Source organism: Anabrus simplex, chromosome 8, assembly GCF_040414725.1.
Source record: "Anabrus simplex isolate iqAnaSimp1 chromosome 8, ASM4041472v1, whole genome shotgun sequence".
NCBI lineage: Eukaryota > Metazoa > Arthropoda > Insecta > Orthoptera > Tettigoniidae > Anabrus > Anabrus simplex.
In genome coordinates, this window is record NC_090272.1 from 14072223 (window position 1) to 14094304 (window position 22082).

Genomic DNA, 22082 nt, shown 5'->3' on the forward strand with positions numbered 1-22082 from the left:
AAATCTTTCATTTAAGGCCAAAACAATTGTCCTTCCTGTGTCATCAGTAGTTGCAGAAGACCAATTTCATGTTTTTACCTGTATTGAACTTGCTACTAGTATTCAGTGTTTTGAATTTGTGTGGATAATAAATACAAGAATTGCAAATACTCATCAGTAATTGTCGCATTCAGCACTCTCCACTCTTTCGTCGGAAGTTTGCTGTCCTGCTGATTTATTGTGACAAGCACATCAACAACATTCATCTTGTCAAATGGAGGAGGAAACTTGACCTTTATTGTATTCAGCACCTTCTTAGCTTCTGCCACCTCCAAATTCTTCCCTTTCCAAGTGTTGCAATTGGCCACTGTCTGTTCCAGCGAGCTTTTGGTTTCTGGATTTGCACAGATCAATACCATTGCTCCACTTTCCAGCCTTGGAGGTTCGTGCTTCTGTGCATAGTTTCATTGGGTTTGTAGGCCATGTGCTTTTTCTTGCTGTTCTATAATTTTCCCCCCGTCTGTCTTATGTTAATAATGTATGTACCGACCTCGATAGCTGCAGTCGCTTAAGTGCGACCAGTATTTGGGAGATAGTAGGTTTAAACCCTACTGTCGGCAGCCCTGAAAATGGTTTTCTGTGGTTTCCCCACTTTTACACCAGGCAAATGCTGGGGCTGTACCTTAAGGCCACAGCCGCTTCCTTCTAGCCCTTTCCTGTCCCATCGTCGCCATAAGACCTATCTGTGTCGGTGCGACGTGAAGCAACTAGCAAAAAAAAAATGTATGAAACATACTGATTTGTTTTGTATATGGTAGTTTTGCGTCGTGCCTGCTGTCATTTCTTGATGGATACAGTACTTTTGTATCTGTCTCTCGGCATAGGCCAGAGCAAATTGTAGCTTCCACCGAAGTCCCAGTTTCATCCATGGCTGTAACAATATGGAAGCTGCTGGGGTGTGGGTGGTGCTGAATAATGACATTCAGAGTATAACCAATGTGTCTGAGTGTCATGAAAGGTGTTGCTCATAGGGTTAGTCGTTAGCTGGGTTAGCTGCAATAGCACTGTCTTACCCAGGGAGGAAAGCTATGGCAAACTACCTCACTCCTCGTCTTCCCTAGTACGCCTCATTTTGGTACTGCCATTGGTTTTTGTGGTTTCCCTCTAACTGCATAGCGTTCGGTGGTGCTGTTTGAGGATCCAACCAGCCTCTGGGCTGATGACCTAACAGACAGACAGTTTTGCATATTTACGTGTATTTGTGTTCATTCTTAGTTCATAATTTTAATGAGTTGAGTGTATTTCAGAGAGTTGTGTTGATAACAGTTTCTGGTATTTTCTCTTCACATTATGGCCACAAAACATAACAAACACTATCTGCAGGTGTAGAATAGCATTTCCGTTCATGTTACTGACTAATAAGGAAAGCTATTATGCATTTTGTTCCGTGTTTGTTACATTTTCTTGTAAATGTGATTGCTTTCTTACTTTAAGATTTAAAATTCACCTTGAAAGTGTAGATATGGATGCCTTTTATGCTGTCCTTTTTTCATCGAGACCGTGGCGCAATACACGCGATGAAGTCCAAGAATTTAAAAATCTTTCGATTTTTTATTCTAAAAAGTTGGCAGGTATGCGTTCATGAGCATAGGTATAGTGTGTTCATGTGAAATGTATCAAAATTAGGAATAGAATGATCATACCAGTAACGCGAGACAGAGGAACAGAGAGGAGGAGTTCAGTTGTGAAAGGAAAAGCTTTTCTACTTCTTTCCTCACCATAATCTCTTTGTGGGTGGGTACACCCACGGTACCCCATGCCTGTTGTAAGAGGCGACTAAAAGGGGCCCCAGGGGCTCTGAACTTTGGAGCGTGAGTTGGCGACCACAGGGCATCGCTTCCACTTGTGCCAGGATCCTCACTTTTATCTGTCCCCTCTGACCTCTCTTGGTCATCTCTTGTTCTCACTTTTATCTGTCCTCTCCGACCTCTCTTGGTCATCTCTTGTTCTTTTCCGACCCCGATGGTCTTAAGTTTGCGGATCTTAGGGCGTCTTTCATTTTCACGCCCTTCGTGGCTCGTCTTTCTTTGGCCAATACCGAAGCGTCGGATCCCTTCCAGTTTTTTCTCTGATTAGTGTTGCATGGAGGATGGTTGCATTGTTGTACTTCCTCTTAAAACCATAATTATCGTTGCCATAAGACCTATCTGTGTCTGTGCGACATAAAGCCAGTTGTAGAAAAAAAACCATAACCACCACCACCACCACCTCACTGTAAGTGCCCTTACCTACACTGAAACAGGACATTTTGTTCCTTGCACTAAACACACGTTGCAAATTCTTGTCCTTAGTAACTTACTATCTCTTCATTTTGTAAGATTCTAACGTTGAAATCACAGCTTTATCAAACAAGTTTTTTGTTGTAAGTATCCTCCTGCCTTTCTTCATTCCAGCAATGAATTACATAAATCATCCAGCTTTCAGTCTCACAGAAAATGCAGGGAGTCGATCTCAGGGTGCATCTGATGGCCTTGGCTACAGTGTACGTTAACTACTAGATGGCAGAGTAAACAATCTCTCCCGGGCGTCTAACGTGCTTATATTGTACGATATAGTGCTAAGTCAGACTGCTTCTGAACCACGGAGTGAGTTAGAACTCTGGCATCTGATAAGACTGTCATTAGTTAGAACGGATTTCAAGTAAATGGGCCTTCTTCTTGTAGTGCCTTCTCCATTACTGAAGGTTGGGCACAATCACAGTGAACTGTCCTCATCAGTCTACTAGAATCTTGTCTTGTCCAATCCCGTAAGTTCTTCAGCCAAGACCACGACCTCTACGTCCATCATTTTTACCCTGCATGATCAATTTCTTGATTGTGCACATCAGCATTCGTTCCCTCATGCATTTGAGTACGGCAGCATTGGAGACGTGGTCGGTCCACGAGATCCTTAACATCCATCGGAACACCCACCTCTCGAAGGCATTTCTTCTGTTCATGGGGTTACATTTTAGAGTCCGTGTTTCAGCGCCCCACAGCAGCAGTGAATATACATAGCATCTGATGAAGTTGTGACGTGTCTCCAAGCTGAGTCTTCTGTCACACCGTAGATCCTCATTTCCAGAAATCTAGTACGAGGCATTTCTATTTGTACACAGATCTCTAAATTCAGGTTTAAGTCCTCAGTAATCCAGCTGCCATGGTATCTTAAACTTCTGCACTTGTTCAGCTGGTTGCCCATAAATGGTCATACGAATGTGCGTGTTATGTGTTCTGGAAATAGCAGTCACCTGGGTCTTGTCGGTGTTAAATCGGGAACAAATATTTCAGGTTCCCTATGGGAATCAACGTCTATATCATCTGATGGCCAGACAGGCATCAATTTTTGGTAATGGGACGAAGTCTCTCATAGTGCGTTGGCACTGCCAGTCGCTCCAAATAGCCTACGCAGTAATCTCCACGGTATGCACTAGCCATGCGTCTTGGTGGGTGTGCTATTTAGCAACTGATGAGCCCAACTTAGCACACTGGGGTGAAACACTGACAACCAGGAATGAGTTAGCTGGAAAATTTATAATGTCCAATAACGGACCATTTACGTTGAACAATATTGTGGAAGTGGAAAGTGTTTTTGAAGACTTTATTTGTAAAGTATAATATGACGTTTTATTTGTAATGACCTAACCTGTACTGTGTAATATTTGTAACATATGTAATTGTAAATGGTAGATTTCTATTCTGTACGTACTGGAAGTATCTAGAAAATTGTTGAACAGGGTGTGTGCCTTTTGTGGGTTATGTTTCCTAGAAGGAATTTTCTTACTATTCTGGAAATGGAAGATTCGCGAATGTGTGTCTTCGAGAATGTTAGTTAAAGTTCGTGACGGGAGTAGGAATTGTGATTGGTGAACCTAGGAGGGGATGGGCGGACTCATACATTCTGATTGACTACTACAAGCTAGAGTTTTCCTGTATATAGTAAGCGAGGCAGCGATCGTGATTATTCGGTCTTGTCTTGGCCTGATCTGCTTTTAGTCTGTGTTGGTCTGCATCATGTGCAACGCCTCGCTTCCGAAATGGCGCATCCTCGGGTAAGCACTCTTACCTTCCGTTCCGGTTAAAATTTCCGTAATCTTCGTCTGCAATTTCGTATAGGAGTCTGCCCTAGCCTAACCTAGATTCGCCAAATTAACGCCGTAGCTTTTCATCTGGGCTTGCCTGTTTGTTTTTGAGGCTTTCCCTTTTCTTATTTCACAAAATGTATAGATTGTAAATTAATACATTTACCTTGCGGTTTGCCTCTGGTAGTTCAGTGTCACTTGATGTACGAGTTTAGGAGAATACGTTCAATTCACCGTGAATTGTAATTGGGTTTAACCTACTAACTTGCATTGTACTACTGGAGCTGTAACTAGTTGTATAGTTTGGTTTGAAGTTTGAAACTCGTAGTGAAGCCCATTATCAAAGAACTGCTAAGATGTGTATCACGGAGGTTATAGTTTCGTAAGTTGTAATTTGGTGGATTTTGTTCGGAATGTATTTGTAAAATTTCACTTGTAAATAATGTTTTTCAAATTTAGGATCACGGCGATTCATTTCAGAATCTGCAGTCCAAGCCATGTCCATGCCCTCGGTAGGTCCTGCCTGTTTCCACTTTCCTGGTTTATTATCCACTAGTTGGCCCTACTGATATTTCGTATTATGCTTTTGTTGGCTGAGATCCGCGTAGGCCAGCTGATGTTTCTCTGAGTGTATAGTGTTTTCTGATAGTGTGTAAGTGCTCTTACTTCCCTCCTTTATTGTGTTTATTACTTGTTTTGTGTAACCACCGTAGTAAAGGTTACATTGGTAGCAGAGCGTGGTTCATGGGTCGCATTTACTTGTGCGTAGTACCACTATGTTAGGTATGCAATAGGTTTGTGATTAGTAGCAACAGTGTGTGAATCAGGATGAGGGTCTTACAGTACCTGTGATTCATACCCCTATATGAGCAACACCATGGTTCTGCCTTGCCTGTGCTTAGTTCCCACTATGTGAGGAACGCTCTAGGTTTGCATTCCCTGTAAATAGCGCCGCAATGTGCGAAACATCATAGGTCTATCTCACATGTGTTGCATTACACTACCTGTGAATAGTACCATAATGTGTGGAATACCGGAAGTCTACGCTACTTTTGATTAGTACCACAACATGGCAGATACCATAGTTCTACTCTCCTAGCGATAAGTACCATAATGAAGGGCCCATGACCTGGATTTTGGACTCGTTTTGACTGCAAGCATAATCATTTCAGCATCGTATTATAGAAGCAGTCTCTTGGTCAGTAATGAGCCAGCTTCTGTGCATGTGAGGCACTGTGGGTCGGTTCCACTGATCATTTTAAATTCATATCCATCCATTCATTCTTCGTCCTCGTGCTTTGAATTCTGGTCAGTGGAGGATTTTGGACTTTTAATTTGTCATTACGTCTCATTTCGTACCATGAGCGGATGATGACCTCGATGTTAAGCCTCTTTAAACAACAATCGTCATCAGATTATAGAATTGAATCAAACAATAATAATAGTTACAATAATAGAAATAAGTAATACAAATAAAATAATACAGATGAATGCTTGTAACAGAATTTGAACAGTTACACACACACAAACACACATGATTACTTAATTGAACTTGCAACAAATTCAGTGAAAAGTTGTAAGTGCAAATTAAAAGTATGTGAGAAGCTTCATTACAATGTAAGCAAAATGGCAAAAATGAGTAGTGTTCTGGAAGAAAGGGAAAATTATGTAATTACTAGAGTCCGGATTATTAGGTGCTGATAGGTTAGAATGCAAACTTACTTAAGCCAGTAACAAGTATACCCTACACTGTACAACGGTTATGCTATGAGATTTGCATAGATATTAGGGGTACAGCCTATATAACTCCTTGAATTTATGGTACTCTTCCTACATTGTGGTACAACGGATTGCATTACACTTCCTGCAAACCAAATTACTTTGCATTCTAACCTATTACCACCTAAAAATCCAAGGTATAGTGATTACATACGGCTGTTCTCATATTTTGAATTTTCTCCCCCAAGATAATTACCAAGGGCACTTCAAACATAAAGGAACACGTAGTAGAAATTGTGAAATACATAAAGGAACACGTAGTAGAAATTGTGAAATACTTCTGCACTAATCATTTTGCCAATGCAAAATTTAGGAGTGAAGGACACTCATTAATCCTGTTTCAGGAAGTTCGTCTCACTGCCTTCAATCTTACATTAAAAACTGACCACTTAGAAAATAGACAAGATACAAGATTCCATTAAGAGAAAGGTTTAATGACCTTAAAAAAAAGAAATGCTGAAGACGTTTTAAATGTGTTAAAGCCAATAACACTGGCTCTTGATGCAATTCAGAGAAGTGACTACCATTGGACAAGCAGTGAAAGTGTGGACTTGTATGTATGTTCAGTCTTCAGCCCTATGGCTGGTTGGATCCTCAACAGCTCCGCCATCATCTCTCATAGATGGCCTAGGCCTCACTGAAGAGGAGTACTAGGGAAATGAGTGAGGTAGTTTCTTGTTGCTTTCCTCACTGAGCTATAAGTTGCTGTTACATATCAGTCTGCCAAGCCCACTGAAATGCATGCATCAACCGACCCCTACGTGCAGCTTTTTTCACACCATTCATAGCAGACACTAGCATTGCTCATACCTAAGTCTCTTTCATAGTCAAAGCCTACCGGGCAAGTTGGCAATGTGGTTGGGGCTTGCAGCTGTGAGCTTGCAACCCCCTGCGGGTGGGGGACGCGCATGTAGAATACACCTGCGGTATCCCCTGCATGTCGTAAGAGGCGACTACAAGCGGTCCAAGGGGGGCTCTCATCTTGGGAGTGTCGATTGGCGACCATGGGGCCCTTAGCCGAGTCTTGGCATTGCTTCCACTTGTGCCAGGCTCCTCACTTTCGTCTATCCTATCCAACTTTTCTTGGTCAACTAGTGTTCTTTTCTGACCCCGATAGTATTAGAGCATTCGAGCCCTAGGGCGTCTTTCATTTTCACGCCCTTCGTGGCCCTTGCCTTCGTCCGTTACTTCATTTTTGGAAGTGACGGATGCTGTCTTCTTTTTTTCTCTCTCTCTTTACCCACTGTGGGTGGGGGACGCAGACGAATAATACACCCACGGTATCCCCTGCCTGTTGTGAGAGGCGACTAAAAGGGGCAACCAGGGGGCGATTGAATTAGAACCATGAAACTACTTTTGATTTGTTCCATCATGCGGGGAACACCATGGGTTGCCTGTACTTGCGGGTAGTACCACTAAATTAGGTCTGAAATAGGTTTGTGATTTGTGGCAGTAAAGAGGCTGGCCTGGTGGTTTCCAGTACCCGTGCGTCGTACCCATGTGAGCAACACTGCGGGTCTGGGCGTAGCCTGTGAGTTGTACCGCTATATGAGCGGCACCGTGGGTCTGCATTGCCTGTGATTAGTACCCACTATGTGAGGAACACCACGGGAATGCCGGTGCCCGTGATTAGTACACCTTGGTGGGGAACCTTATCGGTTTGCGTTGGCTATGAGTGGCGCCATTATGTGAGAAACACCATAGGTCTGGGTTCCCTGTACAAAGTGCAATACTTGTGAGTAGTACCATCTTGTGTGGAACACCGTGAGTCTTCGCTACTTTTGATTAGTACCCCAACATGACAAATACTATGGTTCTACTTAACTTTACTCGAGACATGTACCATTCTGTGGGGCCTTAGACATGGATTTTGCACCCCTTTAGATATCAAGCATCATTGTGCTTTATAAGTGGTCCCTTGGTCAGTAATATTATTTACGATATTTTTTTGAGTCTGATCCACCCACTGTTTTTTTGTTTTCTTTTTTTGTTTTTTGTTGGGTTCATGTCCATTCATTCTTCATGATGTTTTTTATTTTATTTTGGTCAGTGGATGAATTTGAACTTTTTGTTACTTCATTTCATACCATTAGGGGCCGATGACCTCGATGTTAGGCCAGTTTAAACAAGCATCATCATCATGTGAGCTTGCATCCGGGAGATAGTGGGTTCAAACCCCACTGTTGGCAGCCCTGAAGATGGTTTTCCATGGTTTCCCATTTTCACACCAGGCAAATGATGGGGCTGTACCTTAATTAAGGCCACGGCCACTTCCTTCCAATTCCTAGGCCTTTCCTATCCCATCGTTGCCATAAGACCTATCTGTGTCGGTACGACATAAAAGAAAAAATAAATGTCAAATCCAAGGATAAGACAGACAGCTCAATGAAAGTAACAAAAATTGCTCTAGCCTGTACCAGAAGACACGGTGCACTGTAAACACTAGGTCCCTCCAGCAGAGAATGACACAAAACTAAGATGTTTGAAAAATGTTATCGAGCATTGGCTGCATCACATTTTCTGGCTTTCATTATTCATTTGGTATTGAACAACTAAGAGTATGTTTTACATTCATCTGAGCATTTCAACTTGCCCAGGAAAAACATGCAGGAACTTCATTTCTATCAATACTTGTGAAATATCAAGCAAACTCTCAACCCTTCATTCCAGCGATGTTCACCGATGAAGTGGTGCAAGGTGTGTCTGCTTTCAGTGGTGGAAACCTCAAGAAACTGTCGTTGGCAGAAGAGGTGTAGAACGTGTTGTGTTTTTCATTGAAACAGACTTGGTGTAGACAAAGCTTCCAAGTTTGTGTTTGTGTAAGCACTTATATAAGGGAGCTGTAAATGTGACTGAAGATGGAAAAGTGTTTAAATTTTGAGGATTTGCCCTTCATAAAAAATATTTTAGCCTTATTCGAATGTTTTTGCCAAAATTTGTTCAAAATTCAACTTTTAAAATATATCCAAAAAATTTTGTAGTTGTATTCCACAGATATTTCTGATTTGTCTCCATGGCTTTGCATCCTTTTACCAAGATTCAGACACGTAAACAACTGTGTGGGGTGCAAGTGCAAACTACTCTATGCTGCTCAGCTCTAAGTCTAGTTTACTGCGGAGTATTGTTCCCCCGTCTGGATGTACAGTCCTCATGTGAAGAGAATAGATGTTAAGTTAAATGAATCGTCGCCATAAGACCTATCTGAGTCGGTGCGACGTAAAGCAACTAACAAAAAAAAAGTTAAATGACACAATGAGAATGATCACGGGTACGATCAGATCAACTCCAATTCAATGGCTGCCCGTACTAAGCCATATTCCTCCAACCCACCTCCGTAGATGCACTGCTCTGATGAATGAATACAATAAGATCCAGAATAATCAAAGATTGCCCATTCACGAGGATATCCCCTACCTACATATAGACAGACTTGGGTCAAGACGTCCACCCATCTGTACGGTGGAGAACCTTATAGCCAGTCATTTCAATCTGATTGAGAGATGGTCTAATGAATGGAGACAATTTACTTCAGCAGAATACTTAGATATGCCGTGCATTACACAGAAGGTACCTGGCTTTGAACAACCTCAGAAAGTATGGCCCAAGTTAAACCGGATCCGGGCGAACCATGGTGTGTGTGTGTGCGCGCGCGCGCGTGTGCAGATCTGCTGTATAAATGGAGGAAAAAGTAATCATCCTGCTGCGACTGTGGTGCTGAGAGGCAAACTGAGAAGCACATCACACAAGAATGCCCACTCAGACGTTTCAATGAAGAAACGAGTGAATTTTTCCTGGCGACGCCACAGGTGATTACCTATGTAAATAATGTAGATATAAACCTGTAATTTATTGCTCTGTTCATGTATATGCCATACGATAAATAAATAAATTCACAAGCAATCTACACCCAGGGCCTTAACAGGTTCTTCTTACTATAAGATGATATTGGGTAAGTTAAACGCCTCAGCTAGCTATGGTGCCTGAATGGAGATTAAACATGTTTATTTACATTCCCGAATTGATTTACAACGAATATAACGATGACAACAGATTCCGTTGAGAATCCTATTGGGCGATCGAAATGTCAGATTGAGAATTTGGTTCATCAAACCAGTCAAATGATTTTGTATAGTATCTGATTTCAAGTTCACTGTTCTGTTAATACCCCACATAATCGCATATAATTTGGTACCAATATAAATGGTCCGTTATTGGACATTATAAATTTTCCAGCTAACTCATTCCTGGTTGCCAGTGTTTAGCCCCCGTGTGTTAGGCTGGGCTCATCAGTTGGTACCTAGCACACCTACCAAGACGCTGGCTAGTGCATACCGTGGAGGCCACTGCATAGGCAAATTGTAGCCACCGGCAGTGCCAATGCACTATGAGAGACTGTCTCATCAAAAATTGATACCTGCTGAGAACATCTAAACTAAAAGGGTGTGGGGTAATAAGCTTACTTGTGACAACATACCATGTAAGTTCTGGGAAAAGGAGATTGGCGTTCGGTTTCCCCATTAAATTTGAGGTTAAGAAATTTTACTATTTAAATAAAACGATCAATTAATTTGATAGAACAAAATATATTCTTGAAATAATTTCAATGAAAGTAGTGAGAACTGTGGCGATTAAAACAGATGAGAATATGAAATTATGACATTGCAACAGAGAAACTAGGCATGAATTTGAATTCTTCTTCACTGGACATTTAACAATTATACACGAAATGTATCCCTCACTGGTTCACTTGACTGTACTTTCAACACTTTGAGTGTAGTTACGACGTATTCCTTTGATCTGGTGTTTACTGTAGATGTATCAAGCCTAATTTGGTGATGTATCCTTTTTGTTTCATTGACAACTAAGTATCCATGTGATGACTTCTTGATAAGTCTGTCCTATAAGACTTCATGGAAAGTCTATCCTATGACTTCGTGGTAAGCCGTCCCGTCCGTATCTTCAACTAAGTCACCGACCAACTGTGGCCTCACTCAATGATCAATGACTAATGACTCACTGGGTCCTCTCCTTCCTGTAGACTCCCGTTGACTTAATAACCGACTGAGGCCTCTCCATCTCGTTCACTGAATGACTGTTCACTTATCCATTTGACTTCTTCACTGTACACCTTCTGTTTGAGTAATGACTGACGCTACAATATACAGCCACCTTTTATAAACATTGGTTGACACCTATGCAATCTCCAGGAATAACTATGATCTACTCCCACCTCGCAACAAATGTTACATACAATGGTGAAACCGCCGGCGACACCCTAAGTAACTCCCAGAAAGTGAGCTCACAGCTAAATGCTCCCGATGATGTAGCAATGACTCTGGAGTTACTCCAGCAGTAGTTCGCAATATTACAATGTCACAAGTTATTGCACACACTACATCCACATCTGATATAAAACAACTCTTACTGTACATGTTTTTAGTGTTAATCTACACACACACATATATACGTAACAATTTGACTACAATAATGCGACAGGCAATAATAATAGTTACAATTATAGTAATAATAATAGTATAGACTTAATAATAATACAAATACAGATATCATCTTGTAATGGGATTTGAACCGTTACACTGCTTGGCAATCAGATGATATAGATGTTCATTCCCATAGGGAATCTGAAATATTTGTTCTGAATGAGTAAATTTATAATACTAATATAAATGGTCTGTTATTGGACATTATAAATTTTCCAGCTAACTCATTCCTAGTTGCCAGCCTAGCACACAGGAGGGAATCAACATCTATATCATATAATTTTGTTTTTGTTTCAAGATTGTTTAGGCCATAATATTGGTGTTGCCTTATAAATAATAATGAACACAATGGTTGAGGATGTCTACATTTCATTAATAACAACTGAGATATTCTGAATAGAAATACATGTATTCAAATAAAAGTCCCTAAATAAGTTTAGACAAAACCAAGGGGATCGACATGAAATCTAAATATACAAGAATTAAAGCATCAAGATTGTCAATTCAAACCTATCTCAATGTAATGCAGTGAACATATGATGTCGTGTACAGAATTTCAATTATCATATTCATTTATACGAATACTAGTTCACAATAACCATTAATACTATTCTTTTCAATTGCCATTGATGCAATGTATTATTTTGTCAGATATTAACCCGCAGAGAGCCAGACAATGATATATCGTTTCGCATATACGCGTAAAGTGCTAACCACGATATATCGTTGTTTGGATAGCGCGCAATTCTATACGAGTTAGTACAACTTGGGCCGTCAGATTGCAACATCTTGTGTGTCGAGTCCATAGAGAATTGTCGTTAGATTTTAACTACGCCGCTAGATAGTGCGTAAATTCATTCGCTATCGTGCATTGAATTTCTAAAGTCCATGTTCATCTACGACGTATGATCTCCATGCCGCGTGAGTAAAATGGCGACTAGCGGTGGAAGTTATTTTGTTAACGATGACGAACTGGCTGTATATCTTAATAATTTTTAGTGAAGAAGAGGATGATGGAGACTCTGATGAGGAATTCATTCCTCCAACAAGTGAGGAAGGGGAAAGTAAGTGTTATTTGGAGTGATAACGGCGAGTTTTCTGTAAACACTCAACCACGTGCTCATTGTCAGAGTGTAAACATTGAAAGTGGTAATGACCGTCTGAGTGACAGTACTGGTGATGACGGCTGTAACAATATCCAAAATCAACAATTTCCTGTTTTCCGTGAAATTCAGTTAGGTCAAAACTCAAAATAAAACCCCTAACCTGATTGTTATGATACTCCTGGCACGAGACGGCTCAATTATTGAATCTCATAACTACAGAGACTAGCAGATATGAGAAATCATGTGGTCCACCAGCCCCTTTGCGATCCAGTTTTATGCATACATTCACATTTACTGCAATTCTGAAAGACATCGGTCCCTTTCCCTAAACCGGGGTAACGTAATGAGATGTGTGTTTATGGGCTAGAAGACACCAGGAATCGTGAGCGCCACTATTACTTCATTATGGGTATCTCAAATGAACCTGTAAAACAAGTACAGATACGCAGAACACATACTTTAAAACAGGAGGTGGACGCACAGACCGGGAGCACGAGACTGTATAACCTGAGAAGTGGGTGCCGCTGCGATTTTAACAGCCACTTGCCTGTTCCAAGGACTGATTTGTTTGTTTGACCCTGTAAAATATTGTATTGTTGCATTGGGTATAGTGCGAGGTTGGACGAGAATGAAGAGATGGTCTGTGGCCAGTTAGCTTCGTCGTACATGTTCCAAGCTTCGTAGACCACAGATAGGACAAAGTATGCCCCATTGGAACGATAACATGTGATGGCAGGTAAGTATGTAGCTGCGCGAACTTCCCTCCTTCGAAGCAGTTCACAACGCAAAGTTTATTCACTGCATTGAGCTGTATTCTAGCTATGAGTATGTGGATATGTTACATATCTATGCAGGAGCTAGACAGAATTGCATATCAGACACAACGCCAGTACCAAGAAAGTTATCTGGACAGACAACTGACAGGCATGACATTATGGTGTGTGGAAAGACGCCTGCAGGATTCTTCATCCCTGGGAAGGTCACGGCCTGTTTTAGATCATCCCGTGACGTCTGCTGACAATGAAGAGGTTGTGTTTGACATTATTCGGTTTAACTCTCATACTAGCACATGGGTCATTGCTCAGGAGACGAACATCAGCAGAGCGTCTGTTATGCGGGTATTGCATACCCACCGGTTTCACCCGTACCATCTGTACTTACATCAGGAGCTCCATGGTCATGATTTTGATATCCAGGTGGTGTTCTACCAATGGATCCTACCGCGTGTGGACACTATTTCTGCTTTTCTAGAAACACTCTTATTTACGGACAAAGCACGATTCCACAACAATGGAACCGTTAATCACCATTATATGCATTACTGGAGTGTGGATAATTCCCATTGGGTGGGACACAGCTTTTCAGGTACAGTGGGGCGTGAATGTATGGTGTGGAATCATGGGTGATTACCTCATCGGCCCCCATTTATTTGAGGGTCATCTGACCAGGCAACGCTATCTGCGGTTTCTCCAAGATGAACTACTACCGTTTTTGGAACGTGTGCCACTCCTTGACCACTGCAGGATTTGGTTTCAACATGACGGAGCTACACCGCACGCAGTGGTGGTCGTCCGGAGCCATCTCCATATGATGTATCCTTATAAAATGGATAGGAAGGGAAGACCTGGCCTGCCAGATAGCCCGTTCTTGCGCCCTTGGGTTTTTTTCTGTGGGACCATGCAAAACAGGTGTATGCAAAGGAGCCGGCCAGTCCTTGTCATCTTAGAGATCTCATCACTGAGGCATGCCAATCCGTTTTGCCAGGGATGTTGCAATGGGCCAGACCATCTTTACAACATCGTGCTCAGTTCTGTACCGACCATGAGGTTGTCAGTTTGAGCATGTGCTGCATTAAACAACGTGGATAACTGAAATCCTGTGGCATGTTTCCTAGCCTCTATCAACCCAGCTCCAGACCAATGACCCTTTTCAGAGCCAAATAAACAAATCAATCTGTGAAAAATGCTGGTATTGAATATACAACCTTGCCACAACAAATACTTGCATGGGACTTGAACCTTCTAACCCTTGTGCACTGTCAACTATCACACGTCCTATCATGCGCCAGCTATGTGAGCTACTGCCACACTTGACCAACGCCGCCCACTTCCCAGCCTATATTGGCCACAGACCATCATCCACACAGCCTCATCCAACCCATGACCATACCCTCCTTGGAAGCTACCATGTATGCATCCTTACCACATCCCAGGCAACTGGCTGTTAAAAAAAGAATCCTTATGTGGGATTCGAATCTTCTACCTTGAGCACTGTCCACTATCACATATTCCCCCGCCCGCTTGCCATATGAGCTACTTTATATTCTTATATATATTATATTCTTCAAATTTACGTCATCAGTGATGCGTCAGGATATATGCCGCAAAAACCCTGATTTTTTTACTTTTGAAAGTAATTGCTGTAATTGTAAAGAATTTGGAAACTTATTGAACATCTCCCTTGGTAAATTATTGCAATCCCTAACTCCCCTTCTTATAAACAAATATTTGCTCCATTAGAGATTAAGGATCATTCAAGCAACAGAAATGAGATCCTTCAGAACTATGAATCAAGACTACTGGAAAAGACAGGATCAGAAATATAAGAAACTGGTGTGAAGGTTTCTTTTTGTTTTTTCAGTTTGTTTTACATCGCACCAACACAGATAGGTCTTATAGTGACGGTGGGATAGGAAAAGCCTGGGAGTGAGAACTGTGCAGCCGTGGACTTAATTAAGGCACAGTCCCAGGATTTGTCTGGTATGAAAATGTGAAATCACGAAAGACCATCTGCAGGGCTGCCGACAGTGGGGTTTGAACCCACTATCTCCCAGATGCAAGCTCACAAGGTTTCTTTTACCAATCTCTTCACTGGTATGGACACATCATCAGAATGGGTATCGATCTACTTTGACCTAATAAGGGTGGAGAAAACCAGATTTACTTGGGAGGACGCATAAAACAAAGATCTGATGAGACTGCAAACCAACCCGGTGGCCATGATCGTTAAGGCATAAAGTCTACATGCTCTGACAAGCCCTGGCAGGGTAGGAGAGATGGTATAAAATTTCTAATCACTAGATTGTGTGCCAAAAGCCTGGAATCAATTCCAAGCTTCTCCGCAGTGTTCGTGCGGAGTGAGGGTGTACGACACTGTTGATGGTGACATAGATGTTGATTCCCGTGGGGAATCTGAAATATTTGTCCTGAATGAGTAAATTTATAATACCAATATAAATGGTCCGTCATTGGACATTATAAATTTTCCAGCTAACTCATTCTTGGTTGCCAGCGTTTCGCCCTCGAGTGCTAGGGTGGGCTCAACAGTTGGTACCTAGCACACCTACCAATACGCTGGCTAGTGCATACCGTGGAGGCCACTGCGTAGGCTAACTGGAGCCACCGGCAGTGCCACGGTATGCACTAGCCAGCGTATTGGTAGGTGTGCTAGGTACCAACTGATGAGCCCACCCTAGCACTCGAGGGCGAAACGCTGGCAACCAAGAATGAGTTAGCTGGAAAATTTATAATGTCCAATGACGGACCATTTATATTGGTATTATAAATTTACTCATTCAGGACAAATATTTCAGATTCCCCACGGGAATCAACATCTATGTCATCTGATGGCCAAGCAGGCATCAATTTTTGATAATGAGACAGTCTCTTAGTGCATTGGCACTGCCGGTGGCTCCAGTTAGCCTACGCAGTGGCCTCCACGGTATGCACTAGCCAGCGTATTGGTAGGTGTGCTAGGTACCAACTGATGAGCCCACCCTAGCACTCGAGGGCGAAACGCTGGCAACCAAGAATGAGTTAGCTGGAAAATTTATAATGTCCAATGACGGACCATTTATATTGGTATTATACTGTTGATGGTGATTTGTCCGTCATGAATTCTTGGTGCTATTCAAAGGAGTAGGCTATGTGCCAGCATCGGGTTTCACCCTCTCCCTTCCTACGATCAAATATCACGTCGTTCATTTCATCTCGTCGACTCCTCGTGAGGTTGACTTCAGGTAGGACATTCGGCCATAAGAACTTGCTACAAAGCTTCATTTTTAAGTTGAAAGAATATTTATGGTGCTTCGACCTTTCAGTACTATTAAAATAAGAAATTTAAGTTTTACATTCCTACTTAATTATAATTGGTACTAGTTTCGACCATTATTTTTGGTCATCAGCAAATCACAAATAATTATAAAAGACAATGCGCAGGTAAATAAAATGTGAAGTTGCTGTTTATGAAGTACTATAACACTTTAGGGAGCACAGTGTGTTGAAATTTCGATGTTATGAAGAAGTGTAGAATCAAATACATATTTTCAGTTGCAGTTCATGAGGTACTGTATAATTTTAGGGGTGAGCACTGCATGTCGATAGTTCCGAAAATATTGAAAAAGTCGTAGATCAAATACGTAACCTCGGTGTCAGACCCAAGACAAAACGCTGGTTAATAGAGCAAACGCCTGAAAAGCCTTGCATCTGATCTGTTTTTGACAAGCTCTATTGGTGAAAAATATCTAATTCCCTCCATGGGAACTTAGAATTTTCCATACGTAAATGTAGTACGGAGCAATTTCTTGAAGAGTGGCAAGATGTGCCAATCGGCACTGTGCTTCTAAAAGTTTGTGGAAATCCCAAAAATATTTTTAAAAAAAGTTCAATTATCAAGCCTTTAAATGCTGATATGAGTGAAATAGTACAATATACTTGTATATTATTTGTCGAAAGAAATAAATCCAAGTTGAGGAAATTTGTATGTTAGATTCTTGAGGTTATTGAAACATCTCATTTCATAACCAACCCCATAGAGAAAATTAACGATGGTTGGACATAATTATTTTCGTGAAAAATAAAATTAACTAATATCTTATAAGTTTGAATTTGATGAATACACTTCAGCGCTGAAGCAATCACTGTACAGGCCACGATGGCCCTCGGAGAAGTGGAATTAACCACGAGTGAATTTCAGGGCATGCGCATCTCCAGAAGAAGAAATCTCGTGACGAACACTTTACAGCACTGTTTAACTGTTTGGTGCTGATCACATCCCCAGGAACTCAGGCGATACTACCACACAGTAACCTAGAGGTGTCATAGATCCATAGGTTTATCCAGTTTGAGCAATTCTGTACTTGTGAATGCACGAGATGTTAAACAAAGTGGCAAGTGAATTGAAGAGTTATGTTTTGTTGTGTTTTAGAATTATGCAGAGCCAGAGATTCCTCTCTACGTCAAAGAGAATGCTGTAGTGGTGTATGCTCCCAGCCCAGGAGACTTTGTTATGCAGGTGAGCTACTTGTGATTGTTTGTAGTAGTAGTATTTATTCATTTATCATGTCATTTACATATTTACAGGACTGTTTTATATATAGATAACTCGTCTAATAACATTATTACTTGAGAAATATTAATACTTAAAATAAATTGAACTTGTAACTATCTCTTGCACACATTAAATAAATAATTATTATTATAATACAAAATCACACCAACCTCAACAGAGTCGAGTAGATATCAGTAAAATACCACGTAAGGTGAAACCTTGTGTGTGGTAATTTGTAATACTAATTACATAGAGAGAAATATATTTTAAAATGATGCCTGAAGTACGAGTATGGGTATGAGTGAATGACGGATATGATCATCAGCACATGGTGGAGCATTGAATAGAAATTGGATATGGTGACGTGATATTCTCATGTAGTTATTTCTTGCATAACAGTTTTATTATCCCTGACAAAGGATTTAAGACACTTCAGACTCATTTTCTGACCTAATGAAGTAGTTTATCAAGAACCGGGAAGGACATTAAAGAATTTGGGAATGAAGTACAAGAAATTGCGCTTTGTTATGCCAAGTTTGGGTTTGTATAACATACAACGGTGGTACATCTTACTGCATGTAGAATATTCATGTTTAATGTTCTCAATTATATTTTTGTTCTTGTTAATATATTTGTATATTTTAAGGGCATAGAGCTGTTTTACATTAAATATATTTGCTTCAGCATATAATTGACTACTTGGGTATAATCTTCCTTTCTGGTACATTATTCGTAATATAAGGTTTTGAACAACCTGTATTTTGATTACATTTTTGTAGGCTCCTCCCCATGCCAAAATTCCGTAGCTAACAATAGACTGAACTAAAGCCTAATAAACCTCTCTTAACAATTTCATACTGAATATCTATTTTAAATTATGAAATATATAGACTTCATCTGATTTTCTTTCTTAAATCGGTAATGTGACTTTTCCATTTCATGTTCGAATCAATTAATAATCCCAAATACTTAACGTTACTTACTTTATAAATTTTGTAGCAGTTACAATTATCATTATTACAATATCCCCCATGCGGAGGCTGCCACAAGGACAAAGTATGTCGACTACACAGTATTTTGTCTTCTAAGTTACTGTTGACTTTGCTAGTGTGCCAGGTAGAAGATTCACCAAAAGGCTCAGGAATAGATTTGCAATACGGTTCTTCAGATGTTATATAGATGATTGCGGAGTATGGTCACTGAACCTCGTATTGCGGGATTGTGCCTCGAGCTCCGATCACGTCCATGGACGGAAATATTGTCTAGGTGATATTTATCTTTATAGTAGTTTACAGTTGGCTGGTAAATTGACTTCTTTTCGGCGTCCACGTCTTCGGCCTGGCCAACGTGCGACTCGAAGCGTATTGTGGGATCTAAGATTAGTCCTCACTTGCTAGCTGGTTAAAAGGCTATCATGTCAGTACGTCAGCTACTCCCGTCGGTAGCTAGGCCAGAGACCTCTTCGTGCACCGTGAAACCGTGATCCCTCAGTGAGGCTGATGTTGTGTACAATTAATTCATTAAAATCGTTTCGTGTATCTGTTACAGAAAAATTCATAAATTTTGTCTCTTTAATGTTTAGAAATAATTCATTATTATCTAACAATGCTTTAACTTTAAGCAGTGCTCGAGTTGCTCTCTGTCTGACGATATTCCAGCTATCACCCTCAACATAAATGACTGTATCATCTGCATATGTTACGATGTGCGCATGTTCGGCATTTGCTATTGTTTTCTCTAGATCATTAATAAATAGAATAAACAATAAAGGACCTAATACTGTGCCTTGTGGGACACCCTGTATTATCCTCATCGGTGTGCTTAGATGTTGATTAATTTTGACATACTGTACTCGATCTGTCAAGTAACTGTCAAGCAAATCCAGCACACTACCTCTAAAGCCATATTTTTCCAATTTCTGGAGGAGCAAGCGGTGTAAAACACTACCGAATGCCTTTTCAAGGTCGAGAAATATCCCTGTGGAGAGCTGAGAAGAATTAAGATCTTTGTTAAGGCGGATATAGCATCAGTCGTTCCGAGAGTTTTTAATGAATCCAAACTGTCTGGGCGAAAGTATTTGGTGTTTTTCTAAAAATTGGTAAATATTGTTCTTTAAGCATTTCTCGAATATTTTTGATATTGTTGTAGTTATCGAAATGGGTCTGTAATTTCTAATGTCATAAAAGATTTCCAGACTTGTGGAGAGGTTTTACTATTGTTTTTTAAGCTGTTTTGGAAAGAAACCTAAGGTGAAGGAATCATTGATAATATTAAGCAACGGTTCCTTTAATGACTCTATATTTTCTTTAATAATTCGAGCCGAAATATTGTATATTCCTACAGCTTTGTTTTCATGTACTTCACTCAAACATCTCTTCAGATCGTATTGTTACCGGTGCAAGGAAGCAAGTATGAGGGTTGCGAGCGATATTTAATGTGGAGTCGGAAATCTGTCTGTGATGCTTTGCTTTCTCAGTGGTTTCGTTAATGAAATAATTGTTAAATTTATTAGAAATATTTATGTCATCTTTCCAGATTTCACCTTTATATCTGATTTCCTTGATCTCTTCTTTTCTAAATGACCTTTGTGTTATTTCACTGACTATGCCCCAGACCTTACCCCGGTTATTTGAATTGCGATTGATCAGATTCCTATAGTACTCAGTTGCCGTTTTCATAATTAGATCATTTATTTTGTTCCTATACTTCCTGTACTGTTCTTTAATTTCCAAGTTATCCTTATTTTTTAAATATTGTTGATAAAGTCGGTCTCTTGTGTGAATAGATTTTACCAAACCGTAACAAATCCATTCTGTTCTTTTGACTTCTTTTGATTTCAATTTAACAGTGGACAGGCTCATGCAGCTTTTAATTGTATTCACTAATTTGCAAGTTATGAATCTCATTCCGTATTGACGGTTATTACTTTACAAAAGAAAATATTTATAAAATCCTCCTGTCAATACAAGTCAAGTCATCTGTTAGATGAAGCAAAGTCTATGCATGTTTCAGCCTAATCTCAAGGCCATCTTCAGTAGTAAAACAATGATTACATAATATACAAACAAATTAAAAATCGTAATGATGTGAAGTGACAGTGGTCATGATTGGCGAGTTAAAAACACGTTGAGGTACAAAGTCCTCTCGTCTAATAGATCTTGCTGACTGTTAAATAAAAACACTATGCTGAGGAGTGTAGTGAGACCGTCAATACTGCGAATAAAACGTGTATAACATCTGTAATGAGAAAAAAGAAATATATGAGTGGATGAAGAAACAAGTTAAAATGATGTACGAAAAGAAAACTGGTATGACTTAATTTTAACTAAAAGTTGTCGTCTCGAATGGAGATGACCTTGTCGGTTTCAAGTCACATTGACAACTTAGCCTGTGTGTGGCTTACTGTGTATCTGTGTCGATGTGGTTGGGAGGGGGAAGGGCAGGGAGGGAGGGACGTTGTGATTCGCGGAAGGAGGGTGTTGATGGAAGGGCGGGTCTTGTTCTAGAATGTCGGTAGTGAAATTCTTTTTTATTAATGAACTGTTCGCAGATGAGTGGGAAAAGGTTTCCAATAAAATATTTTTCTTTTCGTTGATTTCATTTAAGTTATAGACAGGATTGTTATATTGGTCGATATCTATGTATATTCCCTAGTATATTAAGTAAGGGACCTTTCTGTTCATAATGCAGGATCTTTAAGTCTTGATCAATTGTCGTGTATTTTTGATTTTTCTCTCTACAATGTTCGCTCATGGCTGAGTAGCGATTATACTTTAGGGCATTAAGATGTTCAGAGTATCTTACATTGAAACTGCGGCCTGTTTGCCCAATATACGTTGAGACATGATTGGCATTTTAATTTGTATATTCCAGAGTTAGAAAATTTTTTGCTGTTGACAGTATGAGAATTAAAAAACATTTTTGTATTGGTGTGAACGGTCTTGAAAGCTACTTTTAACTTGTGCTTTTTAAAGATGTTTGAAATAGGATATACATTATTATTATTATTATTAATATTATTATTATTATTATTATTATTATTATTATTATTATTATTATTATTAAAGGTAAATGTGGTGAACTTCTCTTTATGGGAAGATTGTTTTTCTAAGGTGGTCTTGGGTTTATTTCTAAATTTATTGAGAATTTTATTCACGAAAGCTTTACTGAAACCATTACCTTCGGCTGTAGCATAAATGGTGTTGATTTCCTTTCTAAAATTCTTATGGGATAAAGGAACATTAAGAGCTCTGAAAATCATACTATTGTAAG

General features: G+C 40.1%; 1 protein-coding gene across 1 annotated transcript in view; it reads left to right on the top strand.

The window, feature by feature from the left end:
- Positions 1–22082, top strand: part of LOC136879274 (uncharacterized) — a 145415-nt gene that overhangs the window by 9967 nt on the left and 113366 nt on the right. Inside the window, exon 2 of the mRNA XM_068229041.1 lies at positions 17688–17774. Coding sequence (XP_068085142.1) covers positions 17688–17774 — 87 coding nt within the window. The remainder of the gene's footprint in view (positions 1–17687; positions 17775–22082) is intronic.